This window comes from Bos mutus, chromosome X (assembly GCF_027580195.1).
Source record: "Bos mutus isolate GX-2022 chromosome X, NWIPB_WYAK_1.1, whole genome shotgun sequence".
Lineage (NCBI taxonomy): Eukaryota > Metazoa > Chordata > Mammalia > Artiodactyla > Bovidae > Bos > Bos mutus.
This window is the reverse complement of record NC_091646.1, coordinates 85,190,368-85,204,407: the sequence shown is the minus strand read 5'-3', so window position 1 is coordinate 85,204,407 and position 14,040 is coordinate 85,190,368. Positions and strand designations below refer to the sequence as shown.

The 14,040-nt window shown below is 40.3% G+C and overlaps 1 protein-coding gene across 1 annotated transcript in view; it reads right to left on the bottom strand.

The window, feature by feature from the left end:
• Positions 1-6,043, bottom strand: part of LOC138986495 (Y-box-binding protein 1-like) — a 29,502-nt gene extending 23,459 nt beyond the window's left edge. The window contains exons 1-2 of the mRNA XM_070366594.1: positions 5,867-6,043; positions 540-623 (exon numbers count right to left, since the gene is read on the bottom strand). Coding sequence (XP_070222695.1) covers positions 540-623; positions 5,867-6,043 — 261 coding nt within the window. The remainder of the gene's footprint in view (positions 1-539; positions 624-5,866) is intronic.
• Positions 6,044-14,040: the final 7,997 nt, after the last annotated feature.

Genomic DNA, 14,040 nt, shown 5'->3' with positions numbered 1-14,040 from the left:
CCAGGGATCGAATCCAGGTCTCCCGCATTGCAGGCAGACGCTTTAACCTCTGAGCCACCAGCGAAGCCCATTTCAGCCCTTAATGCTGAGCAAATACAAATTAGAAAGGTGTGTTACAAACAGACTGGCCTTAGACATTGTAACAGCCAAACAAGGTGGAACTTGTGTCATTATTCATACTAAAGTGTATACATATATACTAGATATGAGCATTAATGTTACACATTTTACTAAACACATGAACATGATAATTCAGGCTATGGATACTCCTAAAGCCTCAGTCACTTCACTTTAGGAGATGCTAACTAGTTCCCCGCGGTGGAAAATTATCTTATTGTAATAATTCTGATTGTTGTTTTTGCTGTTTACTCCCTGTATCTGTAACTGTGTAGCTGGATTTGTTTGTAGCCACATGAAACCTTTTAAGCTACAAATGGTTGTCCAAACTCCAACCAGCACCACAGCTTCCTCCAACCGTTACTTGGGGCCTCTGGATGAGAGACCCTCAACCTGAAGGTTAGGAGAATATGTTCCCTCACCAATTTAGGGATTATGCCCCTTATCAGCTCGGAAGCACTTATGGAATGAGAATGCCACCCATTTCCTGAGGCAACATAATTCTCCTAAAAGAAAAGGGGCAGTGGAATGAGAGGGTAACAGATAGGAAGGTCTGAGGACTCCAAGCAACAGGAGAAAGTAAATTGCAAGTGGCAGACTTTTTCCCCCTCTTCTCTGTTGACAAAACCTGTTCTTTCCAAGACTAACTTTTTTTTTTCTTTCTTTTTTTCTTTTTTCTTTTCTCAAACCTTGGGCTGATAACGGCTCAACAACCTGGTATTCACGTCAATTGTTTTATGGCCAGGGGATTAAACATCTTGCACCATCCTATCTCAAAAATGTATATTGTGGGAGAGGGGCCTGGTGAAACTCCCTCAGCCTTGAGGTGTTTCTCCTATCTGATTAGCAGCTCACTAACAGACCTAAAATTCAATGTTAAAAACTAGAAAGTGGGCACTCTTCTGTCCCCTTCTGATTTCTATGTCAGAACCTTTCCTTATCTCTATTATACTTTAATAAAACCAGTCTATACAAAAATTCCAACTAGTCAAGCCTCAATTCTGACAACAGATCAAAATCATCTCCTCCACAGGTCACAAATCCCAGCATAACACATGGCTCACAGCAGCTACCTTTCACTACCATGGTGATGGTGATGTCTCAAGGCAGTGGGTCCTAGTTGGGAATTGAGGTGGAGTACAGGGCAAATGCACTTCACCCTGGGCTCCTGTAATGACACCACAGTACCTGCTGGTTCATGGTGAAAAAGAGGCAGACTTGTACTAGTGAGGGGTCTTGAACAATGTCATGCTTGGTTCAGTGAACATGTGGAGAGGACACATTCCTCCTTGGTTGGGGAGATTCATAGCCCTTTAAGGACACACTCTCAGTTCAGTTCATTTTGCTCACTCAGTCGTGTCTGACTCCTTGTGACCCCCATGGACTACAGCAAATCAGGCCTCCCTGTCCATTGCCAAATTCCGGAGCCTACCCAAACTCATGTCCATTGAGTCGGTGATGCCATCCAACCATCTCATCCTCTGTCATCCTTTTCTCTTCCTGACCTCAATTTTTCCCAGCATCACGGTCTTTTCAGATGAGTCGGTTCTCTGCATCAGGTGGCCAAGGTATTGGAGTTTCAGCCTCAACATCAGTTCTTCAAATGAATATTCAGGACTGATTTCCTTTAGGATGGACTGGTTGGATCTCCTTTCAGTACAAGGAACTCTCAAGAGTCTTCTCCAACACCACACTTCAAGAACATCAATTATTTGGTGCTCAGCTTTCTTTATAGTCTAACTCTCACATCCAAACATGACTACTGGAAAAACCATAGCCTTGATTAGACAAAGTAATGTTTATGCTTTTTAATATGCTGTCTAGGTTGGTCATAAGTTTTCTTCCAAGGAGTAAGCATCTTTTAATTTCATGGCTGCAGTCACCATCTGCAGTGATTTTGGAGGCCCCCAAAATAAAGTCTGTCACTGTTTCCACTGTTTCCCCATCTTGCCATAAAGTGATGGAAACAAAAGCCATGATCTTAGTTTTCTGAATGTTGAGCTTTAAACCAACTTTTTCACTCTGCTCTTTCACTTTCATCAAGAGGCTCTTTAGTTCTTCACTTTCTGCCATAAGAGTAGTGTCATCTGCATATCGGAGGTTATTGATATTTCTTCTGGCAACCTTGATTACAGCTTGTGCTTCATCCAGCCCAGCATTCTCATGATGTACTCTGCATATAAGTTAAGTAAGCACATTGATAATATAAAGCCTTGACATATTCTTTTTCCTATTTGGAACCAGTCTATTGTTCCATGTCCAGTTCTAACTGTTGCTTCCTGACCTGCATACAGGTTTCTCAAGAGGCAGGTCAGATGGTCTGGTATTCCCATCTCTTTCAGAATTTTCCACAGTTTATTGTGATCCACACAGTCAAAGGCTTTGGTATAGTCAATAAAGCAGAAATAGATATTTTTTCTGGAACTCTCTTGCTTTTTTGATGATCCAGCAGATGTTGGCAACTTGATCTCTGGTTCCTCTGCCTTTTCTAAAGCCAGCTTGAACATCTGGAAGTTCACAGTTCATGTATTGCTGAAGCCTGCCTTGGAGAATTTTGAGCATTACTTCACTCACATTAGTGAAGTAATGTGAGATGAGTGCAATTATGTGGTAGTTTGAGCATTCTTTGGCATTGCCTTTCTTTGGGGTTGGAATGAAAACTGACCTTTTCCAATCCTGTGGCCACTGCTGAGTTTTCCAAAGTTGCTGGCATACTGAGTGCAGCACTTTCAAAAGCATCTCCTTTTAGGATTTGAAATAGTTCAATTGGAATTCCATCACCTCCACTAGCTTTGTTCGTCGTGAGCTTCCTAAGGCCCACTTGACTTCGCATTCCAGCATGTCTGGCTCTAAGTGAGTGATCACATCATCATGATTATCTAGGTTGTGAAGATCTTTTTTATGTAGTTCTTTTGTGTATTCTTGCCACCTCTTCTTAATATCTTCTGCTTCTGTTAGGTCCGTACCATTTCTGTCCTTTATTCAGCCCATCTTTTCATGAAATGTTCCCTTGGTATCTCTAATTTTCTTGAAGAGATCTCAAGTCTTTCCCATTCTATTGTTTTCCTCTATTTCTTTGCACTGATCACTGAGGAAGGCTTTCTTTTCTCTCCTTGCAGAGTTCTTGCCAGGCTAGAAGAGGAAGTCTTTCTTCTTCCTGTTGGGCTCTAATTTAATTTCTGAGTGCTCTGCCTTCTGGACTCCCAATACTATTTCAATGGTAGTTTCTTTTTATTAATTTTTGCACTTCTCCCTTTTTATTGAGGTCTTTCTCTGAAAACATCACTGATCAAGAGTCAGATTTTCCAGTTTCAACTGCTTTCCTGCCCCTCCCCCAGTGCCAGTAAAGACCTTAGTTAGAGTGAAACTGCATAGTTTGGAAACATATTGAAGTCACATTAGAGTAAAAGCAGGGGTAAGAGGGAGAACTCTCAGGTATTTTTTTATCTAAAGTTCATGTTGTCAAGTTCATAGAGAGTCCTTCTAGAAGTATTTCTTCCAATGGAGGAAATCACCAGCTTGCAAGATATGTTGAAATATCATGGCACCTCTCTTTTTATCAATTGTTGGTCAAAGAGGCAGGAGCAAAGTGGCTTTCCTGTGACTACCTCAAAGGGCAAGAGTTTGTGAGTTCCAAAAGGGGTGGATCTGTCTTTCAGAAGGACCAATGGTGATGCTTTTGACCAACGTAATTGGAGGGCCTCTACAAATTTTGCCAACTGAGTCTTAACATCTGTCGTTAGTGCATTTGTCTTAACCAGAGGACTGAGAGGTGTAAACACCTGAAAGTATTGTAAAACTAGCCAAAGTAATTGACTACTAAAACGGCTGAAGAGGACTGAGAGGTGTGAACACCTGAAAGTATTGTAAAACTAGCCAAAGTAATTGACTACTAAAACGGCTGCCTCAATCATTATGAAGTTTGAGAAGAGTTTCCCAGATGGGATAAACTTTTCCAAACGCACTTTAGCCACAGAAGAGGCAGTAACCTGTCTGCAAAGGAAGGCTTCAGTCCATTGTAAAAATACACTGACCATGACTAAAAAGTATGTACGAGGTGGAGGAAGTTGTAAGGATTCCTATTTCCAGTGCCTGAATGCTCCATTAAGCAGTTTAGAATGTCCAGGATGGGTACAGATGGTCTTCTCTGTGTTGTACTTTGGACAAGTGGGACAAGTGTATATTCATAGAAGATATACAGGCAATCCCCTGGAGGACAGCATGGCAATCCACTCCATTATTCTTGCCTGGAAATTCCATGGACTAAGGAGACTGCAAGGCTATAGACCATTGGGTGGTATAGAGTCAAATATGACTGAACACACATGCATGTTCATTTTCCGAACAGAAATAAATGAAATAGAGACTAGAAAAACAATAGTAAAATCAATGAAAGAAAATACACTCTTTCTCAATAAAATAAACAAAATTGACAAACTCTCAGCTAGGCTCACTAATAAAAGAAGAGAGATGATACAAATAAATAAAATCAGAAATGAAAGAAGAAGCAATACAATTGATAATGCATAAATAAAATAGACCATAGTAGACTAAGACGAACAATGTGTGTGGTGTGCTAAGTCACTCAGTCATGTCCAAGTCTTTGAAATGCAATTGGGTGCCACCCATCAGGCTCCTCTGTCCATGGGTATTCTCCAGATAAGAATACTGGAATGGATTGCCATGCACTACTGCAGGGGATCTTCCCAATCCAGGAATCGAACCCAAGTCTCCCACATTGCAGGTGGATTCTTTACAAACTGAACTACCAGGCAAGTCCAATATGAATAATAAATGTCAACAAACTTAATAATCTAGTGAAAATCATATAGTGTTACAAATATAAAATCTACCAAGACTGGAATCATGAAGAAATAGAACATCTGAATAGATTTAAATCTAGTAAGGACATTGATTTCATAATGAATATTCCACACCCACCTTTGCACATACACATGAAAGCCTAGGACTAGGTGGCTTCATTAGTTAATTCTACTAAATGTTTAGTGGAATTAGTGAATTATACTCAACAAAAATTAAAGATAAATCTTCCTAAAAATTGAAGAGAAGAGAATTCTGCTAAAATCATCATGAGGCCAACCGTCCCCTGACACAATAGGTGATGATGCCAATACAAGAAAAGAAAAAATGTTACACACCAATATCCCAATAAGTGTACATGTAGATATTCTCAAAAATATTGGCAAACCAAATTCAACAGCACATTCAAAGAATGTACATTGAGATCATGTGAGATGCACCTGTGGGATGCATGTACAGATCTCAATGATAGCAACACACTGCACTGACAGAATAAAGAATAGAAATCATAGCATCATGTCAAAAGGTGCAGAAAGTCTGTTACTATTCTACATCTCAACCAATTAAGTATAGAAGGAATGAACCAAGACATGAAAATGGCCATAGATAACAGCTACACATCCAACACCATACTCACTGATGCAAATCTAAAAGCTTTTCCCCTAAGATCAGATCAAGAAAAGGGTAACCTCCTCACAATTTCTGTTCAATATAGTATTAAAAGTCCGATCTGGAGCAACTAGGCAAGAAAAATAAATAAATTGGGAAAGAAGAAGTAAAACTGCCTCTGTTTGTAGATGACATGAGAATCTGTATAGAAAATCCTGAAGACTAAGCTGGGAGGACCCCATGCCCGAGGGGCAGCAGCCAAGAGGAGCTACCCCGCATCTGAGGTCAGGGGCGGTGGCCGGGAGAAGCTATCCCCCACCCAAGGCCAGTGGCGGAGGCTGGGAGGAGCTACCCCACACCCAAGGAGCGGTGGCTGCATGGGCACAGGAGGGCCTAGAGGAGCTACTCCATGTTCAAGGTCAGGAGGGGTGGCGGTGAGGAGATACGCCCTCGTCCGAGGTAAGGAGCAGCGGCTGTGCTTTGCTGGAGCAGCCATGAAGAGATATCCCACGTCCAATATAAGAGGAACACAAGTAAGATGGTAGGTGTTGCAAGAGGGCATCAGAGGGCAGACACACTGAAACCATAATCACAGAAAACCATAGTCAATCTAATCACACTAGGACCATAGCCTTGTCTAACTCAATGAAACTAAGCCATGCCCTGTGGGGCCACTCAAGATGGGTCGGTCATGGTGGAGAGGTCTGACAGAATGTGGTTCACTGGAGAAGGGAATGGCAAACCACTTCAGTATTCTTGCCTTGAGAACCCCATGAACAGTATGGAAAGGCAAACTGATAGGATACTGAAAGAGGAACTCCCCAGGTCAGTAGGTGCCCAATATGCTACTGGAGATCAGTGGAGAAATAACTCCAGAAAGAATGAAGGGATGGAGCCAAAGCAAAAACAATACTCACTTGTGGATGTGACTGGTGATAGAAGCAAGGTCCGATGCTGTAAAGAGCAATATTGCATAGGAACCTGGAATGTCAGGTCCATGAATCAAGGCAAATTGGAAGTGGTCAAGCAGGAGATGGGAAGAGTGAACTTGACATTCTAGGAATCAGCGAACTAAAATGGACTGGAATGGGTGAATTTAACTCAGATGACCATTATATCTACTACTGCGGGCAGGAATCCCTCAGAAGAAATGGAGTAGTCATCATGGTCAACAAAAGAGTCTGAAATGCAGTACTTGGATGCAATCTCAAAAATGACAGAATGATCTCTGTTCATTTCCAAGGCAAACCATTCAATATCACAGTAATCCAAGTCTATGCCCCAACCAGTAATGCTGAAGAAGCTTAAGATGAACGGTTCTATGAAGACCTCCAAGACCTTTTAGAACTAATACCCAAAAAAGATGTCCTTTTTATCATAGGGGACTGGAATGCAAAAATAGGAAGTCAAGAAACACCTGGAGTAACAGGCAAATTTGGCCTTGGAATACAGAATGAAGCAGGGCAAAGACTGATAGAGTTTTGCCAAGAGAATGCGCTGGTCATAGCAAACACCCTCTTCCAACAACACAAGAGAAGACTCTGCACATGGACATCACCAGATGGTCAACACCGAAATCAGATTGATTATATTATTTGCAAAGATGGAGAAGCTCTATGTTGCTGCTGCTGCTGTTAAGTCACAGACAGTCTCTTAAGTCACAGTCCGACTCTGTGCAACCCATAGATGGCAGCCTACCAGGTTCCCCGTCCCTGGGATTCTCCAGGCAAGAACACTGGAGTGGGTTGCCATTTCCTTCTCCAATGCATGAAAGTGAGAAGTGAAAGTGAAGTCGCTCAGTCATCTCCAACTCTTTGTGACCCCATGGACTGCAGCCTACCAGGCTCCTCCGCCCATGAGATTTTCCAGGCAAGAGTACTGGAATGGGGTGCCATTGCCTTCTCCAGAGAAGCTCTATACAGTCAGCAAAAACAAGACTTGGAGCTGACTGTGGCTCAGATCATGAGCTCCTTATTGCCAAATTTAGACTTAAATTGAAGAAAGTAGGGAAAACCACTAGACCATTCATGTATGACCTAAATCAAATCCCTTATGATTATACAGTGGAAGTTAGAAATAGATTTAAGGGATGAGATCTGATAGACAGAGTGCTTAATGAACTATGGACGGAGGTTCCTGACATTGTGCAGGAGACAGGAATCAAGACCATCCCAAAGAAAAAGAAATGCAAAAAAGAAAAATGGCTGTCTGGGGAGGCCTTACAAATAGCTGTGAAAACAGAGAAGCAAAAAGCAAAGGAGTAAAGGAAATACATACCCACGTGAATGCAGAGTTCCAAAGAATAGCAAGAAGAGATAAGAAAGCCTTCCTCAGTGATGAGTGCAAAGAAATAGAGGAAAACAACAGAATGGGAAAGACTAGAGATTTATTCAAGAAAATTAGAGCTACCAAGGGAATATTTCATGCAAAGACGGGCTCGATAAAGGACAGAAATGGTATGGACCTAACAGAAGCAGAAGATATTAAGAAGAGGTGGCAAGAATACACAGAAGAACTGTACAAAAAAAGATCTTCACGACCCAGATAATCACGATGGTGTGATCACTGATCTAGAGCCAGACATCCTGGAATGTGAAGTCTAGTGGGCTTTAGAAAGCATCACTACGAACAAAGCTAGTGGAAGTGATGGAATTCCAGTTGAGCTATTTTAAATCCTGAAAGATAATGCTGTGAGTGTGCTGCAGTCAGTATGCCAGCAAATGTGGAAAACTCAGCAGTGGCCACAGGACTGGAAAAGGTCAGTTTTCATTCCAATCCCAAAGAAAGGCAATGCCAAAGAATGCTCAGACTCAACACAATTGCACTCATCTCACACGCTAGTAAAGTAATGCTCAAAATTCTTCAAGGCAGGCTTCAGCAATATGTGAATCATGAACTTCTGGGTGTTTAATCTGGTTTTAGAAAAGGCAGAGGAACCAGAGACCAAATTGCCAACATCTGCTGGATCATGGAAAAAGCAAGAGAGTTCCAGAAAAATATCTATTTCTGCTTTATTGACTATGCCAAAGCCTTTGACTGTGTGGATCACAGTAAACTGTGGAAAATTCTGAAAGAGATGGGAATACCAGACCACATGACCTGCCTCTTGAGAAACCTATATGCAGGTCAGGAAGCAACAGTTAGAACTGGACATGGAACAACAGACTGGTTCCAAATAGGAAAAGGAGTGCATCCAGGCTGTATATTGTCACCCTGCATATTTAACTTATATGCAGAGTACATCATGAGAAATGCTGGGCTGGAAGAAGCACAAGCTGGAATCAAGATTGCCGGGAGAAATATCAATAACCTCAGATATGCAGATGGCACCACCCTTATGGCAGAAAATGAAAAGGAACTAAAATGCCTCTTGATGAAAGTGAAAGTGGAGAGTGAAAAAGTTGGCCTAAAGGGCAACATTCAGAAAACGAAGTTCATGGCATCTGGCCCCATCACTTCATGGCAAATAGATGGGGAAACAGAGGAAACAGTGTCAGACTTTATTTTGGGGGGCTCCAAAATCACTGCAGATGGTGACTGCAGCCATGAAATTAAAAGATGCTTACTCCTTGGAAGAAACGTTGTGACCAACCTAGACAGCATATTGAAAAACAGAGACATTACTTTGCCAACAAAGGTCCATCTAGTCAAGGCTATGGTTTTTCCAGTAGTCATGTATGTATGTGAGAGTTGGACTGTGAAGAAAGCTGAGCAACGAAGAATTGATGCTTTTGAACTGTGGTGTTGGAGAAGACTCCTGAGAGTCCCTTGGACTGCAAGGAGATCCAACCAGTCCATTCTGAAGGAGATCAGCCCTGGGTGTTATTTGGAAGGAATGATGCTAAAGCTGAAGCTCCAGTACTTTGGCCACCTCATGTGAAGAGTTGACTCATTGGAAAAGACTCTGATGTTGGGAGGGATTGGGTGTAGGAGTAAAAGGGGATGACAGAGGATGAGATGGCTTGATGTCATTGCTGACTCGATGGACGTGAGTTTGAGTGAACTCTGGGAGTTGGTGATGGGCAGGGAGGCCTGGCGTGCTGCGATTCATTGGGTCACATAGAGTCGGACACGACTGAGCGACTGAACTGAACTGAACTGAAGTCCAAAATATATCAACTAACATAGCAATTCAGTAAGTTGCAGATTAAAAGCAACAACATGGAATAATCAGTCCCATTCTACACACTAAAAATGAAAAATATGAAAAAGAAACTAAGAGTGTAACTCCAGAATTTACCTGTTGGCTCAACGGTAAAGAATCTCCTTGTCAATACACAAGAAGTAGGTTTGATCCCTGGTCCTGGAAGATTCCACATGCTGTGGAACCACTAAGCCCATGCAATAGAACTATTGAATTTGTGCTGTAGAGCCTGGGAACCACAGTTGCTGAGCCCATGCACCCTAGAGCCTATGATCTGCAACAAGAGAAGCTACTTCAATGAGAAGCCTGTGCACCAACTATAGAAAAGCCCATGCAACAATGAAGACCCAGCAGAGCCATGAATAAATAAATAAAATTATTTTTAAGTGTATCTCAATTTACAATAGAGGCAAAACAATAAAATATTTAGGAATAAATCTAATCAAGTAGCTGAAATACCTGTTCATCGAAAATAAGTTGGAAAGGACATATATAAATTGAATGTTATCCTGTATACTTAGATTGGAATAATTAATAATGTTAAGATGTCCATACTATGTAAAACCACCTACAGAATCAATTCAATCCCTATCAAAATAACAATGGCAACTTTCAAAGAAATTTTAAAAGAATCCTAAAATTCATAAGGATCCACACACACAAAAAAAAGAATGGCCAAAGAAAACTTGAGAAAGAGTTACAAAATTAGTCATCACACTCCATGATTTTAAACTATTTTAAGATGCTATAGTAATCAAAACAAAATGGTACTGGCATAAAAACAGACACGAAGACCAATAGAACAAAATAGAGAATCCAGAAATGAACCCAACTGATCCTTGAAAAGTGCATCAAGAACACAATGGGGAAATGGTTGCTTTTCAACAAATGATTTTTGGAAAACTGGATGTACAAATGCAAAATAATTACACCAGATCAGATCAGATCAGATCACTCAGTCGTGTCCGACTCTTTGCGACCCCATGAATCGCAGCACGCCAGGCCTCCCTGTCCATCACCAACTCCCGGAGTTCACTGAGACTCATGTCCATTGAGTCAGTGATGCCATCCAGCCATCTCATCCTCTGTCATCCCCTTCTCCTCTTGCCCCCAATCCCTCCCAGCATCAGAGTCTTTTCCAATGAGCCAATTCTTCACATGAGGTGGCCAAAGTACTGGAGTTTCAGCTTTAGCATCATTCCTTCCAAAGAAATCCCAGGGCTGATCTCCTTCAGAATCTCCTTGCAGTCCAAGGGACTCTCAAGAGTCTTCTCCAACACCACAGTTCAAAAGCATCAATTCTTCACCGCTCAGCCTTCTTCACAGTCCAACTCTCACATCCATACATGACCACAGGAAAAACCATAGCCTTGACTAGACGAACCTTTGTTGGCAAAGTAATGTCTCTGCTTTGGAATATGCTATCTAGATTGGACATAACTTTCCTTCCAAGGAGTAAGCGTCTTTTAATTTCATGGCTGCAGTCACTATCTGCAGTGATTTTGGAGCCCAAGAAAATAAAGTCTCACACTGTTTCCACTGTTTCCCATCTATTTCCCATGAAGTGGTGGGACCGGATGCCATGATCTTCGTTTTCTGAATGTTGAGCTTTAAGCCAACTTTTTCACTCTCCACTTTCACTTTCATCAAGAGGCTTTTGAGTTCCTCTTCACTTTCTGCCATAAGGGTGGTGTCATGTGCATATCTGAGGTTATTGATATTTCTCCCGGCAATCTTGATTCCAGCTTGTGTTTCTTCCAGCCCAGCGTTTCTCATGATGTACTCTGCATATAAGTTAAATAAACAGGGTGACAATATACAGCCTTGACGTACTCCTTTTCCTATTTGGAACCAGTCTGTTGTTCCATGTCCACCTCTAAATGTTGCTTCCTGACCTGCATACAGATTTCTCAAGAGGCAGATCAGGTTGTCTGATATTTGCATCTCTTTCAGAATTTTCCACAGTTTATTGTGATCCACACAGTCAAAGGCTTTGGCATAGTCAATAAAGCAGAAATAGATGTTTTTCTGGAACTCTCTTGCTTTTTTGATGGTCCAGCGGATGTTGGCAATTTGATCTCTGGTTCCTCTGCCTTTTCTAAAACCAGCTTGAACATCAGGAGTTCATGGTTCACATATTGCTGAAGCCTGGCTTGGAGAATTTTGAGTATTACTTTACTAGCGTGTGAGAAGAGTGCAATTGTGTGGTAGTTTGAGCATTCTTTGGCATTGCCTTTCTTTGGGATTGCAATGAAAACTGACCTTTTCCAGTCCTGTGGCCACTGTTGAGTTTTCCACATTTGCTGGCATATTGAGTGCAGCACTGTCACAGCATCATCTTTTAGGATTTGAAATAGCTCAACTGGAATTCTATCACCTCCACTAGCTTTGTTCGTTGTGATGCTTTCTAAGGCCCGCTTGACTTCACAGTCCAGGATGTCTGGCTCTAGGTCAGTGATCACACCATCGTGATTATCTGGGTCGTGAAGATCTTTTTTGTACAGTTCTTCTAGATCCCTACATTACACCACTGATAGAAATTAACTTGAAATGGATTAAAGAGTTATATGTAAGACCTGAAACTGTAAAACTGCTAAGAGAAAACACAGGGGAAATTCTTCTTGACATTATTCTCTTGTTTTGCTTTCTATTTCTTTTTTTTTTTAATTGAAGATAGCTGGTTAATACTATTATACTATTTTTTAAATGTACAACATAGTGATTCAATGTTTAGATATTATGCACCATACAAACTAATAATATATATATGTATATGTAATTATATTATATATAGGAAGAGAAGTGGGTGACAGAGGATGAGATAGTTGGATGGCATTATCAACAGAATGGGCATGAGTTCAAGCAAACTCCAGGAGATAGTGAAGGACAGGGAAGCCTGGCCTGCTGCATCCAACGTGACTTAGTGACTGTACAAAAACAACAACAAGGACTTCCAAAAATATATTGAATACTACTGTTGAGAGGTGCACTCTTTTCTTGATCCTGATCTTCAAGGAAATGCTTTCAGTTTTTCACCATTGAGAATAATGGTTGCTGTGGATTTCTCATATATAGCTTTAATTACGTTGATGTAGATTCCTTCTATGCCCTTTTTCTGAAGATTTTTTTTAATAGGGGATGTTCAGTTTTTTCAAAAGCTATTTTATGCATCTGTTGAGATTATCATATGTTTTTTATCTTTGAATTTGTTAACATGGTGTAGCAGATTGACTGATTTGCATATATTGAATAATCCTTACATTCATGAGATAAATCCCACTTGATCATGGTGTAGGATCATTTTAAAGTGTTGTTGGATTCTGTTTTCTACTATTTTGTTGAGGATTTTTGCATTTATGATCATCAGTGATATTGGCCTGTAATGATCTTTTAATGTGATAAATCAGTCTGGATTTGGTATCAGGGTGATGGTGGTCTCAGAAAGATTTTGGGAATGTTCCTCCCTCTGCAAATTTTTGAAAGTGTTTGAGAAAAAATAGATATTATATCTTTTCTAAATGTTTAATAGAATTAGCCTGTGAAGTCATCTGGTCTGGGGCTTCTGATTGTTGGAAGATTTTTGAGCATAGTTTTTATTTCAGTCCTTGTGATTGGTCTGTTCATAATTTTTATTTCTTCCTGATTCAGTCTTGGAAGGTTTCACTTTTCTAAGAATTTTTTCATTTACTCCAGGCTGTCCATTTTATCAGTACATCAGTATATATTTCTGCATTGTCTCTTGTAACTTCTCCTTTTTCATCTCTAACTTTATTGATTTGAGTCTTCAATATTGTTTTTTTATTAGTGAGTCAGGATAATGGTTTGTAAAATTTGTTTATCCTCTCAATGAACCATCTTTTAGTTTTACTGATTTTTGCTATTGCTTTCTTTGCCTTTATTGCATTTATTTTTGCTCTAATTGTTATGATTTCTTTCCACCTAATAATGTGCTATGTTTTGTTGTTGTTGTTCCTCTTCTTTTTGTATTTAGTTTAGGTCTAAGGTTAGATTGCTTATTTTATATTTTTTTCTTTTTTATTGAGGTATAATTGTACTGTTGTATACTTCCTTCTTAGAAGTGCTTTTGCTGCATTGGGTGTGCTTTAGGTTGTTGTACTTTCATTGTCATTTCTTTCTAGGTATTTTTTTAAATTGCCTCTTTGATTTCTTGAATAATCACATGGTTACTTAGAAGTATATTGTTTAACCTCCATATGTTTCTTTTTACTTTTTCAGTCTCCTCCCCCCCCATAATTGATATCTAAACTCATAGCATTGTGGTCAGAAAATCCTGTCTTGCATACAGGATTATGGTTACCATATTTCTAAATTCCATATATATACATTAG